The following is a 17,943-nucleotide window of genomic DNA, read 5'->3' as shown; positions in this document are numbered from 1 at the left end:
ATTTAGAGCAAATCTCACTGCATCTGTTCCGCTTAAATTGGTTTAAATGCTCATTAAATAGTTTTTTTGGGGGGAAAAACAACTAATTTGTTCATTCTGTAACACTTTACTTTACTTAAAAGTATTTTTAATGCATTAAATATGCCTTGCAATGTGCCTTATTTTTATTTTTTTTATTGTAACATTTGATCAAATATGATAAAACAGTAGAATATTTAATTGTTTCAATCTAAAACAAATGCACAGGTTGCATATGCAAGGTCTGTTTTTTTGTTGTTGTTGTTTTTTATAATTTAAACTGCTGACGTGATCTGACCTCTGCTTCTTGTAATGTGGGAATGTACAGGTCAGACTATGTACTTACCAAAACAAGCTGTTTAGTGTAAAATCATTTGCATGACAAAGACAAGCCAACAGATCGTTTGAGCAGATGGGATGACTGAAATATTTCAAGCAGTCTGACTTTTCACATAACATGAGAAGCAGGAAAAAATGCTTTGAAACATTTAATCAGTAGCCTTACACATAGGCATTACAGTCATATTTTAGAACATAAATATTTACAAGTACAGTTAGTAATTAGTAACACAGATTAATACTGTTTGTCCAAATATTAAAAATGTATCAGTCATAAGGCTTTAGCGAATTGACACGACACGTCTCACGCACAAGTTGGAAAAGCCTAAATTGCCTACAGCCTTGTGACACTAGTAGCCTACATTTCTTACATTTCAGGACAGCTTTGGAAAGAACAATACAGTACTGTCATGATGAACAGTAAAGTCTGCCACGAAATAAAAGTTGTGTAATTTTGAAGGCTGTGCCCTCTGTCACATTTGCCGACTGTCATAGGGGATGTTTCATTTCATAAAAGTAACCATTAAAAAAATAACATAAACTGGCGTAAATTATTGTAATTTCTGTTTTACTTGTGAATGTAATTTTCTAAAATGAGGCAGCCTCACTGGCATATGTGGCTGACAAATGCGACCTCCAGAGGGCGCAGCCTTCGAAATGAGACAAATACAGAGAGACACCGCATACAATCATTAATGTATTAGCGACTAAGGAACAAATGCAAGGCATATCGCAGCAGATTGGAAAAGAAGTCTACAAAACTTGACAAGGCATTTTAAATCACGGAGCCCATGTGCAAAACGCTGAAAAAAGCAGCAAAATGCAGTGCAATGGTCAAAGATGTCTGTCTAACGCATGTTTACATAGAAAAACAATTACATACAGTGCAGTGTAATGCAAAAACGCATTGTGTGATCCGGCCCTGAAGGCTCGCTCTCACCAAAAATAATAACTAAAAAGTTCGTTAATCATTCTAATTAACGACACAGAAAAAATATATCAACGGAATCACTTTCAGAACTACTTTACTTTACTACTTTACGCTAACTGATAAACGATAAAAACGTATATGCTTATAATAAACAATGTTAGTTTAATAGTTATCATTATATTTATAGTTAGCGGTCTTGGTGTGAACGGGCCTTCTGGTAACTGGTAACTGATTTGTACAGTTTAATATGGTTCTCTTTAGAAACATCACATGTACTGTTTCACATTTCTTAGACTAAGTTCACAATGAAAGCCTTAGTGCTCAGATCCGATTTTTGTGTATAGTTGTTCACGTTGTTTTAAATGCGGCCAATATCATATTTCAGTGTGAACCGATCATGGTCCTGAACTGACCCGCATGTGCAAAAGAACGATAAAAGACGTCACGCAGCACGCTGTCATAGGGAAGTAAACACAGAGAACATTAAAGTAAGTGATAACGCGTTTATTTAAAGGCTAGTGTGATCTGCCACAAAGTTGAAAAAACATAGCAGAGCTTTTAAACATTTATGATTTGTGTTTTTGCTTGTATCACAAATCTGTATCATCTGTATTTGTGCCTGTATCACAAATAGCTGTCACTGTAATACTAATGAGTTCTGACACATCACTGTCCATTACTGACTACCTTTCGCAACTGTCTTGACAACTTCGGGTTGGTAAAATCTGACTCCCTTGAGTGCAGAATTGAGACGAATGTTGCTCTAGAGCAGGAGTGTCCAATCCTGCTCCAAGAGGGTCACTGTCCTGCAGAGTTCAGCTCCAACCCCAATGAACCACACCTGAACCAGCTAATAAAGGTCTTACTAACAAAACTAAAGGCTTCCAGGAAGGTGTGTTGAGGCAAGTTGGAGCAAAACTCTGCTGGACAGTGGCCCTCCAAGACAAAGTTTGGTCACCCCTGCTCTAAGTGATGCAAACGTCGCATGAATTCCAATTTGACTGTTCAGTGAGGTCGCATTGCAAAACATCTGACCTGTATCAGATTTAATACAACATATGGAAGTGGCACAAATCGGAATTGAAAAGGTCAAGCGTAGCGTTAGTTCTGGCAGGTCACGTTAGTCAAGCTCGCATCAGCTGACTCTCAGCTGATCCACATCTACCTATAGGAATCACCGTATACATATATAAGCTCCTTCAGTATTATCAGCAACTATCGCGTTTCTCAGGAGCTAATTACCCTCCTCCATCCCCAGCTCCTCCTCTCGTGCACGCAGTATTTGGAATTCTGATTCCCCTTGAATCAGAATAAATTCTCGAATTATGTTGTACTTTAAAATCTTGAATTAAATATATTTGCAAACATTCATGTTGGTTCTGTTCTGTTTACCCCAAGGGGGGTTATTGCTGCTCTCCCTGCTCTTATCCATGCTAGGCTGCTCGCCCAGAATGGAACCATACCGCCAATCCTATGCTAATTGTCAATTGTATTTGACGGTAGTGGTCCTGGCAGAAATCAGATTCGATGTGGTTTGTGCTGTTCACACTGTCATGAAAAAAAAAAGATGTGAGTCACATATGAGCAAAAAAAAAAAAAGAAGGATTTGGGCCACATTTGCCTGCAGTCTGAACATAGCCTTATTCATCCCATCTCAATGTGTTTGAACACCATAAGAGTCTCTTCATCTGTCACAAATGGTCGGTCCATCTAACAGTTCACCTCATACATCTCAACACTATCTTTGAGTCTCTGCTTATGGCGGAATGAACACTTCATGCTTTTGAACCCAAAAAGTAGTGCGGTCCCTCCCAGCACCTGTGCCCAAGCTCCCACCCAGCCAAAGTAGAGCGACCCGGCCGGGTGTAGCGTTAGCCAGGGTGGCTTGTGTACGTTGAGTCCTTGCGTCTCTGATGCGGTTGAATCCACCTCGATCCCCAGCTTCGAAAGATGCAGAGTATACACTCCTAACGCAGCCAAACTGAGCACGCCTGCCAGCGCAACCAACAGGCCACCGACTGCCGCTACACTTCTGAGCGGGATATCGGTCCAGCAGCGGACCCCCACGCTGGCGAGCAGGATCCCCGCGCCGCACAGGAAAAGAGACGACAGCACCATCCCCTGCACCATTCGAACCCGAGCATCCCGCTGGTAGGACCCCGACACGGGCCAGCACTCTTTGACCTCCGAGTGCACCACCTGCAGGCAGCTCTCCCATAGGCCGTCTGAGCGGAGTAGGAGGAGCTCCGTTGCTCCGCCCCGCCCTGCCACACCAAGCCGTGCATGACCCTCCCTCCACTGCGGGGTGATCGCTGCAGTGAACATCAGCACAAGGCCCAAGGGAGCGAACACCACTCCCATCAGCATGGACGCTGGAGTTTGCATCGTGTCTTTGTAGATGTTCAGCTCTTCAGGACGATGCTAAGTAACCACCGGCAAAGACCTGGTGAAAAGAATCACATTTCAGTTACACTCATTCTTCTCACAGATTCTAGAAGATGCTTTCATTTAAATCTGATGTCCATTGGCAGAAATACACTCCTGGTTTTGCCGTCTGTTAGATCTAAAAGAGAAAGAGTGCGTATATGCACGTCTTGTTAGCCGTTGACTCTCCTTTGAGCTCTAAGAAACATCGTCACTCCTGGCAACCAGCACAGTGGAGGTGCATGGCCTGCTGTTGCTAAGAGACAGTAACCTGGACGATCCTATGGTATATCTGAAACAGTTCTGTACACAGCCACAGGTGCTAGTGTCTTCTGACGTAAATGTGTGGTTGTGTTGTCATCGATGTTGATATTGTGAACTGGACACATTTTGAAACAGTCTTTCAGACATACAGGACAGGAAGCCAGACATCTGGGAGCTGAGAGAGCGTGCTGATGTCTGTTCCACACACACATTCATAGAAGACAAGGACAAAAGGGAACCTGCAATTGACTTGATGTTATTTTAAATACATGAACCTGTAGACACCCAATATTGTTTGACAACAGCGGTGTATTTTCATCATCTAATCGGTTGTTAACCGACGTCTTGACAATATCACCTTCAAAGGTGTCTGCGGAAGGGGTGTGGATATACGTTTCAACAGATTGGTCAATCACTTAATGCGCTTAGAGTACAGTACTATCTATCATCACATTAATTTCCTGTTTCAGTAACCTTTGTTGCATGGCAACCCAAAAACAAACATTTAAAATGGTGCACTGGCACCCATACGTTAATGAAAAAACAACACAATCTGCCACATCAACAAAATGAGGCTACTCACATTGTGAAAGCACCTGACACCTTTGACGCCTGTCTTCAAACCGCACTAGTTATTGAATATCTGGAAAAACAACATGACAGTGTGATCAGAGACACTGTAGTTGAGCTTTGATTTTTCTGTAGAAAAAAATTGTAAGCTCATTCCATCATGACAAGGATCAAGAGGATGAGGCTTTTGCAAGCTACTCACAGCAGACAATACAAATAGAAAGCAAAGATGCAAGATAAGTTTTTATTTTGCGTTTGCCGGAGATGTTACGGTCATCTGCTTCTCTATTGGAATCACACATAGCAGAGATGTCATCCACTTACCTCTCTGGAGAAGAATGAATGATCATTCAGCTGCTCTTTTTGTTAATTCTGAGATGTATCCTTCTGCTTTCTGTCATTTCTCTCTCCTTCACTCTCATATTCTCTCTAGTTTTGTATATGAGGCTTTCCATACACCCCCATCCTTCTTTGGATGACACACACACACAAAACAGAACAGAAAAAACAGCAAGTCTGACGTGTGCTGACTGCAAAATGCAGACTGCCTGCTAAACCAGATGATCTGATGAAAGAAAAAGAGACATGGATATATGGATAGAAAACAAATATTTAAATTTCAGTTTTATCATATCTGTTAATAATTAATCTTACCCCAAGGGTCTAATTTTACCTTTGCACTTTACTCCTTAAATCTAAAACCATTGTGTCCACAATTCCCTCATTAAAAAATAGACACAAAAACATTTGATATTCAGCATAATACAATGTTACAGATCACTGTTTTCCAGAGACACAAAATAAGCCATAGCCATATCATTAAATGTATTTGGATTTTGTGCAGTCTTGTCACAAAAAAAATAAATAATTCAAGGTGGGGTGGACATATTAACTATTGATATTGACTATATTTGCTTTCTTAAGACGCATTGCATAACTTGCAGATTGGTGAGTCATGCTTATTTGTGAGTCATACCTTCACATGCTATTTGAAATATCATAAATAGGAGTTTCCTAGTAAAAAATTGGACATGAACACCCTCTCAACTTCAAGTCGTATTTACCACTGGGAAGCTCAAAGATCATTTTGATACCCAAGTTCTTGAGTTGGGCGGGCCATGGTAGTGTCCAAAGCATGGTCCAAAGAGGGCAGAGTAGGACTTGAGTCCGAGTCCTTAACATCCGATTCCCAGTCGAGTCCACAAAGATTTAAATGATTTGAAATTGACCGAGTCCGAGTACCACAACTCTAGGCCATATAGTAAACTTTAAACATGGCGGAGGGGAGAGGATTGCTGTGACTGGAATTCTTTACTAATTTCCACAACAGCTAGGCCTACATCGCCTTGTCGTATATGAGTAGCCTTATAATTTGAAGCGTATTGTAGACCTATGTTTCATACACAGTGAAAATGTAGCATGTATTTGACTGAAATTCTTGAATTGTCAGCAAGTTAACTCTAGATAGCACAGCGAATTTTAATTTGTTAATAATGGGACGCTAAATATAATTTTGGCTTTAATAAGATTTTCCAATAAATAGGCCTATGCAATAATAATAATGGTGTCCTCCATGATTCCTGTTCCGACAATAAGAACTTAAATGAGCCGAGTTCATGATGACAACTTCAGTGGGAAGTATAGGAACATTTCTGGTGTCATTTGCTTCCAGTTATTTTTAGCATAAACAGCTTGTTATGGTGCTTAATATTGCAAACTGGTTGGCCTATTTCTTCATTATTATTTGATATATTTTACCGGCTAATAAATCGGAAGTCTCGCACATTCACAGAAAACATCTTCCGTGTTGAAAAATAATGTGAAGGCAATTAGCTGGTCTAATGGATTCGGTGGCAGGATTCGATTCAAACCAGCAACTCCAGCGTGTGTGGCTCTTTGGGGCAATTATAATAAAGAAACGATTCATATGAGTCATTAGTGCGTGAATCAGAAGGTTATTGTGATGTTTGTTTTCGCGGGAACCGCGCGTTGCAGCTCCGCCGCTGAAAAGCAAGGCGGGAAACATTGCTGCGATCTGCGACATAATAGGTAAGTCAAAATATGGAAACCTGTGAACTTTAGTTTTAGTTCTTACACAATATTTTTCATATTCCTGACTTCACCATCAATCACAGTTTGCGCGACTTAATGAATTGATGATTATTATGCAAGGAAATTCAATGACAACACACTTGAGTAGGCTATGTTATGGATTTTTGATTTGGATTTTATTTTCCTTACAAAAGCAAAGGCAGTAAAAAAAGGAAACACAGCTTTAGTATCAAAATTGTTTGACAGAAATACAAAGCATTTGAAATGTAAGTTTTGTGAAACAAAAGCCACAAAATTAAGTCAGCATTTTTTAATCTGATGTTTGGGCAAGTTCGATATTGCAGTGGTTCATCCGAACTTACTTGTTAAATGTCGGAGGACAAATTTCCGGTTGTCCTGACAACCGTTACAGCCACACAGATTCGAAATGTGTGGAGTCAGTTTTCAAAATGTGATGATCTTAAATACTGACAGATACACGGCTCTTTAAGGGGGGAAATGTGTGACTTAAAGGTCTAAGACACTTGTGTGTGTTTGTGGAGCGTTTCAGATGTGAAACTAAGACTGATAGCTACAGCACCCTGACTGGAAGTATGCTTAAGTAACACGCGGAAAGATTAATAAACATGCAAACCATAAAGCGATACAAAACGCCTCACATCCTGTCCTAGAAATGATAGGCCTATCATAAGCAGCAAAGAGGCAGCATTAAAAAGGCAAGTTTATCATTGAAATAATAACATATAACTTTTTTTAAATCATGTCAACACACAATATTATGATAATTATGTCTATTTACATTTAATATTTACAATGTACCTTGTTGATCATAATTGCTCATGTTATAAAATAGTTGTAGATAAAATACAAAAGGTACAAAAGAGGTAACTTATATTTACACTGGTCAATAATGATATGTCTGTTGAAACTGATAATGATATAACTGGCAGGTGAGCTCTTTTGTTTCCATAGCAACAGTTCTGGCACTGCAGAATCTGTCTCACAGTCCTGCTTTTCGATCGAGAGGGCAGAGAGAAGCTGCCAGCAGAACCAGGTGTGGTGTGTCTAGTTGATGATGTCATTTATAACTCCATTAGTGTGATCTGGAAGTGGCTGATCATAATTTCAGTGATCTCAATGAGGAAGGCAGAGTGGTTGCTGTAATGCTCGATGATGTTGTCGTCCATGTTCACAAAAATCCTGTGGATAGAAAGAAAGAGAGAAAATAAGTTCTAGAATTCTTGTTAAAATTCTGCCCTATAATGTTCATGCTGTGCTGATAACCAATATATTGGCGATATTAAAATTCGAAACTATTTTAATCAATTGAAACACAAAAAGCATTTTAAATGCGACAAGTTAAATTAGGCATCATAATGCACAGAATGGAAAATGGATATTCACTTTGAGATTTTCTAAAGATTACATTTAACATTGTTATTAAATTATTAGTGTTTTTAAAGAATAAATATAAGAGAGTGTAATATGACAACAAAGTAATCTAAATGTAAAAACAGCATATTTTATATACCTATACATTAAAAATCTATAATACTGTAATAATAGTGATAGGTGATAACTGATACATGTTGGTACCATTGTGTATTTTTAGAACCAAACACACACAAACTACATCACTGTAAAAAGTGATCAGTTGATTTAACTTAAAAAAAGTGAGGAAACCTGTTGCCTTTTCACATAACAATGTTATTTTTGTAACATTTTTATAACTTTCATTTTTTTTCAATACGCATGAAGGTTTCCTCACTTTTTTTAAGTTAAGTCAACTGATACCTTTTTACAGTGATATTTTAGATCAAAACTTCTCATCAGCACAAAAGCCATAACGCTTTAATTCTGACACCCGGTCATTAACATTTGCACATCACTGCACATTATTTATTTGAGTCATTATGTCTGTGTTGAGCTGTTGAGTGACACTGACTGACGAAACAGATGAACTGTGCCCTACCGACTGCTGAAAGAAACCTCAAGCATTCATGTTCAATCTTTTAAAGCATTCATCATTCCTTCTCTAAGGGCAGACCCTGATTTAGATCCTTACAAACACAAATCTTTATCTCACGACTTACGCAATCCATTATTTGGCACGACAGTCGTCTCAACCGGCCAACATGTATACGATGTTCGGGTGTATGACAGACTAAGAGCGAGGCTGTGCCAGTTCTCCCAGCCCTGAGGGTGGAGGGAGTCTGATTGAAGATTGGAGCGAAAGAACGAGCGAGAATGCTGCTCGACCTGTCCCTATCCCTCAGCCATATCATCAGCTAACGGCCTGAGGAAAGTTAAGCTCCAAGTTACACAGCTCTAGGCTAGGTTGATTAAGACAAATGCTTTTTTTTGAAAGTCCTGGACATGTTTCTTTGACCTACCTAGGTCAAACGCTCCTTGAACGCTTCAGCAGGCATGTGAAATACAGCCATGTAATTATATGCTTTATTTTAATGCCTTATACTTTATGATGCACTGAGGTGAGTTATTCCCACACATGTTCTTCAATGGATGAGTGAACAGGTAAGCGCAAATATCTACATTGTGTCATGGGTGATCACCAACCAAAGAGATAAATGGTGCTCTCTGAGCCGGGACTCAGTAGTTCGCACGTAGTGTCTCTTACACAACCAGACACCAGCGCCGCCTTCCTATCAGAGCCCTCATCTCTACTGTTTTTCTCTGAGCTTCATAAACCACAAAAAAACATACAGCGCAGTCAGATGACTACCTATGTTGAAATCATCTTGTCTTCCTCCTTTTCTTTTGCTTTTAATTCACCGTCTTTTTAAAGGGGAGCAGCAATCATCACATTCCAAACACTACAGATCTCCTGTCAACCCGGTCTGTCGACTTTGCTTCCTGGCAGCTTGTTGAGATGGAGCTCAGATTATAAGAAATGGGTTTAACAGTCGTTCATCTCTACGAAAGAGCGTTTCGACATCCCTTTATCTGTATCCGTGACTTCATCACAGCTTGCAACAGTCCCCAAACGTTTTCGCCCAGTGAAGTTTAGCTTTATCTCACTCACCCTCTTTTGCACTTCTTGAAGATTTTCCCAATGGTGTCTTCTTGCATACCGTACTTTTCTGAAATCTGAGAAGGAAGAAATGAGTCATGTCTTAGGTACAATTCCTCTCAAGGTTCGAAGTGAGATCTTCGCTAAACTGTGTAACGGAAAGAGAGGTTGGAAAAACTCACCGCTTCTCTCAGGCCCTTGAGGGTTGGCGTGTTCAACATGAGGGCATCAAATACTTCCTCGGTCTCTCGTCTGACGTAGAGTAAAACTGAAGAAAAAATCAAGAATCTACTATCAAAACACTGTGGGACTGTGATTTTTATCGCGAAACAAAGTGAGACTGAGATTGTTTTGTTATGTTCTCAGGTTACTGCTTTACTAAAATGATCTTGAGTCTACTGTACCTCTCTGTTGCTCGTCTCGGCGGGCCTGTTTGCTTGGAGGGGAGCTGCTCTGGTCGCCGGCATCTGCGTAGCTGCTGTTACGTTTCCGTGATGCCTTGTCCATTTCTTCCAGGCTAACAGGGGGCACCTGGACAATAACAAAGAGATAAAATCAAAGTTGTTAAAATGTCACATGCTGATGATAATGATAGCAATATTTTCACAGTGACAATGCAGAACAAAATGTAGGGTGGTCTCATGATTTCCTAATCCTTTGCTAATATGCTAAAGACGCTAATATGGGCTCTTTCTTCATGTAAAAAGACCAAACGACTGGTGTTATGAAATGATGTTGAAATTTGGACTGTGGGAAAAAGGCCTGTCGGAACAGTCTCCATCCCTCCTCTCTTAGCCTGTGTAAACACAGCTGAAAAGCATCTCTTCAACACCCTCAGAAGAAGTGTGTGTGTGTGTGCGTGTGTTTGAGCTCCCACGGGTTAATCCCTGTGTCAGTCAGCATGGCCGTCCCCATCTCAGGTGAGTTTCGCTCGCTGTCATGTAAACTCTGGAGCGCACCAGTTAGCATGTCTGATCTCGAGATCACTTTCTCTCTTTCTTTTCCAAGCCCACTTCTTTCCCACCACATTTTTTCCCACACTTTTCCCTCTCTCGCTCCCATACTCTCACCCCTCGGGGTGCTGGTGAACATGACTCAACAATGCTGCGGTAAGCCGCATATCCTAGGATGTAGGGAAGAGCATGTGTGTGTATATGTGTGAAAGACAGACGTACCAGGCCACAGCGCTGCATAGTGCTGAAGTGCATCTCTGGGATGAATAAAACAGGTTGCGTGACATGATCATCTAGAGTTTTAAAGTAGGTAGAGTCCTTTCCAACAGAGCTTGAGACTAGGGACTGTTTGCAACCTGAGAAGAAGAAAAAAAAAACGTTTTAACCTAACGCTCAAAGTAATAAATGAAAATGTTTCATAAAGGCATAATTAACGAAAATTAGACCCTGGTGGAAAACACTGCTTGGCTAGTAGCCCGCGCAGGTAATTTAAGCTTGTGAGCCCTCCTTTACACATCATTAGTCACAACATGGACACCAAATGGGGAAAATTTGCTCTGTATTCTCTTTATGATTTTGGTAGGGTGGTAATGGGTGTTCCCTGAGAGTCTCAGGCTGTAATTATGTGACTGACGGCACTCACCATTGTTGCTGGAGTCTGCAACATTCTTGGTCCTCCTCTTGCTTCTCTTCCTGTCCTCGTCTCTCATCTTCCTCTCAGCACCCTGCAAGCATTTAAGAGCAATAAAACATTTAGAATCTGAGCAAATAAAAATGTATCTGGCATTTTAGGACAGCTTGTAAAACCAATAATTCACAAAAAAAATAAAAATTAACTCTTAAAACTCTAACTGCACAGATGGTTTTTTTTTTTTTTTTTTTTTTTTTTACAAATATTTACAAACATTACAAAGGGTATTACCAGTAAGAAATAAAATTTTAAATGTTTTCATTTTTTAACTCTCCTTCTATACTTCCACCATATTTATTGTGATATATATATATGAAGACTTCAGATGCAAGTGCATTTTTATCAAGCTCGTATATTTAGGTTCAGTAATTTCACTTTAATGACAATTAATAGTTAATTTCCATTGCCATTAAAGTGAAATAACTGAACATAAACATACAAGCTTGATAAAAATGATCATTCTAGAAGAAAATTTCAGATGGCACTTTTGCGTGAGTCTTTATATATATATAAAACCCCTCTTATAAACAACTCCGAGTTCAAGTCTAGTTTAGGTGCCAGCTGTGTAGTAGATATGCATTTGATCCAGCTAGAGAAACCACAGCAATGCAGTAAAGCACTCTGTTCACCTTTTGCTGCTAAACCAGTCAGACGTGTCTTAAATCTGACCTTCCAATCATGCATTTCCCCCACACAGTCAATCAGCTAATAACTATGGCTGCCGTGGAGCGCTCAAACGAGCTTTAAGGAGATGAGGGAGATAGCGCAGTGTGCTGTCATTTATCTGATCAGCTCAACAAAAGAGATCAATAGGAATCAGGATCAGTAAGGGTGAGTGACATCGAAAGAGTGAAAAGAAAAATTCACAAATACTTCTGCTTCAGTGAAAACAGTTATCACGTAACTGGAAATGTGCCAGTAAGAGATCCGAGGTCAGACATAGACCGCTTTATGAGTAAATAACTTAGTAGGTCATGAGTCAGGACAATGTTTTGTTTTAGAGTTTATGACGCAGTCCAAGATGAGCCAAACAAGCTACAGAAATCCAATGCACACCCTGATAAGTGTTTTAGTTTTCATCAAGCCTTGAAATGTATGCGTGCATCGTTTCACACTGTTATAAGATTCTCTTTTGGTTTTGCTTTTTATATTTATAATTTAATAATATAATTATATTTGTATAAATATATTATTAAAATCTAAATATATTTCATAAAAGTTAAACATTTTTTATATACGTTTTTTTCAAAAAAAATTGGGCACTGGCTCACCTTATCGCAGAAGATCTTGACCTGACAAACAGCTCTGTGAATAAGACGGTTGTTCCCTGAGCTGAAATCATACGTGTCGATCTGAAGATTCAGAGGAAGACCTTTGACCCCCTTCTGTGAGGAGAAGTCAGTGCTCAGAGAGTTGATGCCAATGTGAACCTGTGAAACACATCAGATAAATGAAATCTCAAGAAAGCATTGTTTAATTAGGAAGCTAGATTTGTTACTCAACGACATGACAGTTTATATAGAAAAATAAAAATGCAGAGTAAAAGAACATGCATTGTTTAGTTCATGTGCAGGCCTGTCAAAAAAAAAACTATGCTTTGACAAAAGGAAGGGTCAGGGATAAGACACATTAGATGTGTCATATGCAAATATGGCGTGAATGGTTGTTCAATAATTCCAATTCATTTCAAAAGAAAAGGAGTGTCCATATGGAGAACAACATGGCGAGATCCAACATGTTAGAACCGGAGGCAAAACAATCAAAAAACAATCATCTAAATAATATGATGATGATCATAAACTGAAGGAATAAATTAATGAACAGGTGCCGATGTCATATTTGACATTTGAAATATTTGAATTCAAATTCTGATTATAAAAAAAGGGCTATAAACATTCTAACATTAGACTAATGTATTCTGATATTTGACAGAAGAATTGTTTATTTAGTTGTTCCAATTATTAGCTAAAGCTATAAATCTTAAAATGACTTTTATCATTTGCTGTAGTTGCGCTTTTATTAAGTCAATAAAAGTGCGTTACAGTGATTTGTATTCTTTCTTTCTGTCTCTGCTCCACCTGCTGTGAGTTTCGTTGTCCCACCCATCACTACCCTAGGGGCATGCTGAAATGTGCCCTATTTCTCTTTCTCTTCTTTCCTGCTTGCTTCCTTCCCTCCCTCTTTCTTTTTTATTCCCTATGATGACAAGTGCCTAAGGAGGCTGCATACCGTAGATACCACTGCTCTCTGACACTCCTCTAAATGATCCTCCTTTCAACCCATCACTTCACAAAAACAAGTGACAGGTGGATCTGTGCGTGTGTGTGGTGTTCACCTTTGCTTCTTCACTGGTGTTCCAGATAAAGGACAGCGCGTTGAAAGCAACCTCTTCCAAATTACTCACTCCACTGAAAACTTCCTTGTAGTCAGCTAAGAGTCAATATAGAAGAATTTATGAATATATATTGGATTAAATTCAACACATCAATCAAAACCTTCCACCTTAAATGACATCTGACTTTAAAGTAGTAAATCAGTATTGTTTTTTTTTTCCCCAAATAAAATTAATAAAAATGATACGCCATGTAGCCAAATATTGTAATTCAACATATCTTTAAAAATCTTTAAATAAATATATCTTATATTATATTATGTAATGTATAAGATATTTTGACTGGAAATCGACAAAATATTACGAATTGTCAGTGTTCTTTAGGTAGAGTGATTATTACGCACCGATATCAATGACTCTTTGTTTGACGGTAGGCTGTCGAGCGTGCCAGTGGTTCCAGTACTTTAGCTGCATCTCAGGACTCTTGTCATTCTCAAACACAGCCATGATCACCGTCTGAAAGAGATAAAGGAAGGAAAAGAAAGCATTATTACAACCTGTTACTTTGTGGTTTTTAGAGAGTGGTGACTCCCTATAGGACAATACTTGACGTTTTGCTGTTTACCAAGTGATGTAATACCCCTTTCACACTAATACCCCTTTCTCTCTGCTTTGTCACTGACCATAGCAGTGTATGCTTTAAACAAAAGAGCCAATCTGTCACACCTTCTTCTCCATCACCTGAGTTTAGAGTCTAACAGTATGCAAAGGCATATGAGTTTGGCCTATAGAGTTAAGGAAACTTCTTTGCAGTGTCACGTCAAGGTGACTGAGCCACAAAATGTCAAAATACAGTACTTTAAAAGATGCTAAATTATCTAGTAACTCTTTCTCTTTGGAGCAGATTACTTGAGGGAAAAAATGTGTTATATGGCGAGCATGAATTCTGACCTTCATTTCCAACAAATGTGCTATTTTAGAAATTCCCAATGAGTTTTTGAAAGTATAACTTACTTTTACTTTGCTGCATGACACCCCAGCAGTGCTGTCCACTCCCTGCAGCGTGATGGGGTAAAACTGCCCCTTGTTGAGGTACACCATGGGTATTTCTGTAGTTTTGTGCTGGGACGCTTGTGGGGAGCCAAGAACGAATTGGAAGTCATTCCTGCGAAAAAAAGAGTCAAATTAAAACATTTCTATGCAACAGCTAGGGTTGCAAAGGGGCTGAATATTTTTGGTAAATTTCCAGAAACTTTCTAAAAGTTCCAGAAAATTTCCAAATAATCCTGAAAAGTTTCCAAATAATCCTGAAAAGTTTCCAAAAATTCTGGAAACTTTGCAACCCTAGCAACAGCATTGCTCAGTTTTTTACATAGCGTATACTAATATCTATTACTTTTTATAGCTTGTATAAAGTAACCAAATGACACAGTTATTTTTTATAGAGGCGAAAGAATGAGAATGACTGATTTGTAAAGGCTCAGGCAGCCTGTCTCACCTGTATCTTTCTGGAGAAGAGTTGGGGTAGGAGTATACAGGGCTTGTCTGTCCCACAAACGCATTGCGGTTGCTTAGAGGCTGTTTTTTGAAGAAAACAAACACGTGTGTCATAAACTGATGGTAATTATAGATGACAAAGCACCTGTTTTAGGCATTCATGGCACATTTTTTTGTTGTATTTGTTGTAATGGCTCAGAAACAACAACAAAAATACATACTATTATTAATATATAAGATTAGTATTTAAATAAAAATAATATATATACTAATTTAAAATAAAATGTGCTTTGCAAACCTCAGGGGTGACCTCGAGAAAGGTCGGGTGAGATTGCCATGATTTCTGTGACTGTGGGGGGAGGAGCGACTCCAAGATGTTGTTGATGTTGACTGGGTAGCTTTCAGTGCTCGCTAATGGTTGCTTTACGTGGCTGAAGGAAATATTGTCAGAAAGAATTTTCATGATCTGAGCGTTCTCCAGTGTGGCCAGCTCAGGGGAAGAGCTGTTCGGTGTCCTGAGGGAGAAATGCCGATACATATTATGAACCTTCTAGTTGCATATTGAATTAATGCTATTTACACAAGGGCATCTGTTACCTATCTAAACAATGATGACAAAAAAGTGTTAAAGTCAATAAAAGCTTTGCTCAATCTCTGCATTGTTTATGGAGCTTTCTTTTCATGAAAAGCAAAGCCAAACACTCTGGGCGGGAGCTGTTTGCTACCTAACGCTGATTTTTTTTTTTCACTGTTTGAGTTTCTTGGCTGGGTTTGACATCGGGGAGACCAACAACAAGCTCTATAGGCAGCTATTTTTCACTAGCACAAAAGGGTGCTGTGTAGTGACTCAGTCGTTTTTGGGATGGGTTGAAGAAAAGGATTAACAGCTGAACCAGCTCTGACCTCAGATAATCTTTGGCTAAATTACTCAACCTAGAAATATAGTACTGGATGGAGAAAATGTGACATTTAAATCTGGATGACTTACTGTTGTGACATGCGTTCATCTTGCCTTCTGTCTGATACTATAAACTGACTGTACTTCTTTACTGTATGCTTAGTATTGTAAGCGTTTTGATTCATAAATCATAAAACTTTATGGTCAAACTTACCTCTCCTCTCTGGGTTTGTACATGCTGCTACCACGGGTACATGCCGTCATCTGCTCTTTTGAAGTCTGAAAAAAATATTTATAATATAACTTTTGTTTATAATACAAATTGAATAATGATAATATATATATATTTTTTTTATATACCTTGCAGGTATCATAGAAGATGTCAATAGCCAGGTCTTCATCTGACTGAAGTCTGGGTTTAGTCTTGCTGATGTCGTCCTCGTAGGGCCAAGAGTCCATCATGTAATTTTCTGAATAGCGCGAGTAGTTGAAACTCTCGTTCTGTTGTACCATGAGAGCCCTAGGGGAAAGACGAACGAGATATTAGCACAGATAAAACATCAAGCATTCCCAAGAACTGCAACATGTGATTTTGCAAATGTCGGTAGTGCGATGCATGGCAAAATGATTTAATAACAGCTTTAAAGGCCACAAAAATGTGCCTCTGGTGCACATACGATGCTCAGTGACAAAACCACAAAATTGAAGTGAAGCCTTCAGACTTCAAGCCAATATAATGCTCAGGAAAACCTCCCCAATCACATCATTTCAGGCAAAAAAAAAGAAAAGAAATGGCTAAATGTGAAGAAAAATGGTGGCAAACATCTACCTTTCTCTTCTCATATACTCTGAAGGGCAAAAACTCTTGAAACGGATCAACGGTCAGAAGCAAAGAACTTAATTTTAACTTAACACAAGCACCACAAACAAAAGACAAGGATTTGAAGATTTGTTTTGGGACTTTCCCGAACTACTAGGATTAGCAATGAGGTGGTCTGCTTTGATAAGCTAAAATGCAAACAGAACTGTTTAGGCACCTGTGCTCACACTTAATGAATGAGCATTTTTGGTTCATTTCTTAAAATAAAAATAAAAACACTGGAAAAAAGAAAAACCTGCATAGAATTTAAATCCTTGTTAAGTACCCCTATTGACTAATTCTAGGCACCCGCATGTTTACATAGACCCCAACCCGCAACACATTAGCACAAGACTGATGTGTTTCTGTTTTTGTGCACTCGGGACCTTAGGACAGTTACACTAGGCTGTCTGTCAGCGTAAGAGACCGAGAATGTGTGTTTGGGTCCTGGTGTCAATTTTCAGCAGAAATTATCTTCATGTACTCATTCATGTGGGGGCCCGTTTACTCGCGAGCAGAGGGAGAGTGGGAGAAGAGGAGAAAGACATGACTCAAGAGGAAGAGACAGCTCAGAGCGGTGAAACTGCAAACTATAACGCAACCCACAAAGAAATCAGATGAATCATATGAAACAAAATGCATTTTTTAGTCCTGCATTAACAGCTCATTTGAGAATGTCTAGACAGTTGCTGATAATATATTAAATATAATATATTTTTTAATATTTCAATATATATATACCCTTAATAAACAAATAGGATTTTTGCAAAGCAATTATAGCAATTCATTTTTATATATAAAAAAAATGGTATGTGTTCAACACAGCCAACCAACAAAAAAAAAAAAAAGAAAAAAAAAATTCCTTTGTAAAATATAATGGAAATAATTTATACAATTAATGACTTACTCAATCTCCTTGGTCATGACTCCTCTGACAGGCAGTGGTGATAAAATCCTTAGTTTGTTATCTTGCCTCTTCTCCCAGATGTGTTTGTACGTCTGGTTGAATGTGTGTCTATGTGTTTATATCCTGATAAATGAGGTGGTTTGATTTGTATCCACATCGTCTCTCCATTTATACCAG

The 17,943-nt window shown here is 38.8% G+C and overlaps 2 protein-coding genes across 2 annotated transcripts; both read right to left on the bottom strand.

Moving 5' to 3' along the window:
* Positions 1-2,852: 2,852 nt before the first annotated feature.
* On the bottom strand, positions 2,853-3,724 carry cldn23l (claudin 23-like). The gene has a single exon (XM_084393783.1). It carries the CDS (start codon positions 3,671-3,673, stop codon positions 2,999-3,001), a length of 675 nt encoding a protein of 224 aa, XP_084249909.1. The 5' UTR covers positions 3,674-3,724; the 3' UTR covers positions 2,853-2,998.
* Positions 3,725-6,744: 3,020 nt separating this feature from the next.
* On the bottom strand, positions 6,745-17,892 carry grhl3 (grainyhead-like transcription factor 3). Its single transcript, XM_084394379.1, has 15 exons — positions 17,767-17,892; positions 16,361-16,520; positions 16,215-16,279; positions 15,401-15,617; positions 15,104-15,183; positions 14,620-14,770; positions 14,010-14,121; positions 13,609-13,703; positions 12,545-12,703; positions 11,226-11,307; positions 10,805-10,938; positions 10,034-10,160; positions 9,812-9,897; positions 9,642-9,706; positions 6,745-7,798 (listed from the first exon to the last, which is right to left on the bottom strand). The coding sequence occupies exons 1-15, from the start codon at positions 17,781-17,783 to the stop codon at positions 7,681-7,683; spliced, it is 1,668 nt and encodes a 555-aa protein (XP_084250505.1). The 5' UTR covers positions 17,784-17,892; the 3' UTR covers positions 6,745-7,680.
* Positions 17,893-17,943: the final 51 nt, after the last annotated feature.

The sequence above is a fragment of the Rutilus rutilus genome (genome assembly GCF_951802725.1).
Source record: "Rutilus rutilus genome assembly, chromosome: 21".
In the NCBI taxonomy this organism is placed as follows: domain Eukaryota; kingdom Metazoa; phylum Chordata; class Actinopteri; order Cypriniformes; family Leuciscidae; genus Rutilus; species Rutilus rutilus.
The sequence above is the reverse complement of the archived record's forward strand: the minus strand, read 5'-3'. Positions and strand labels throughout refer to the sequence as shown.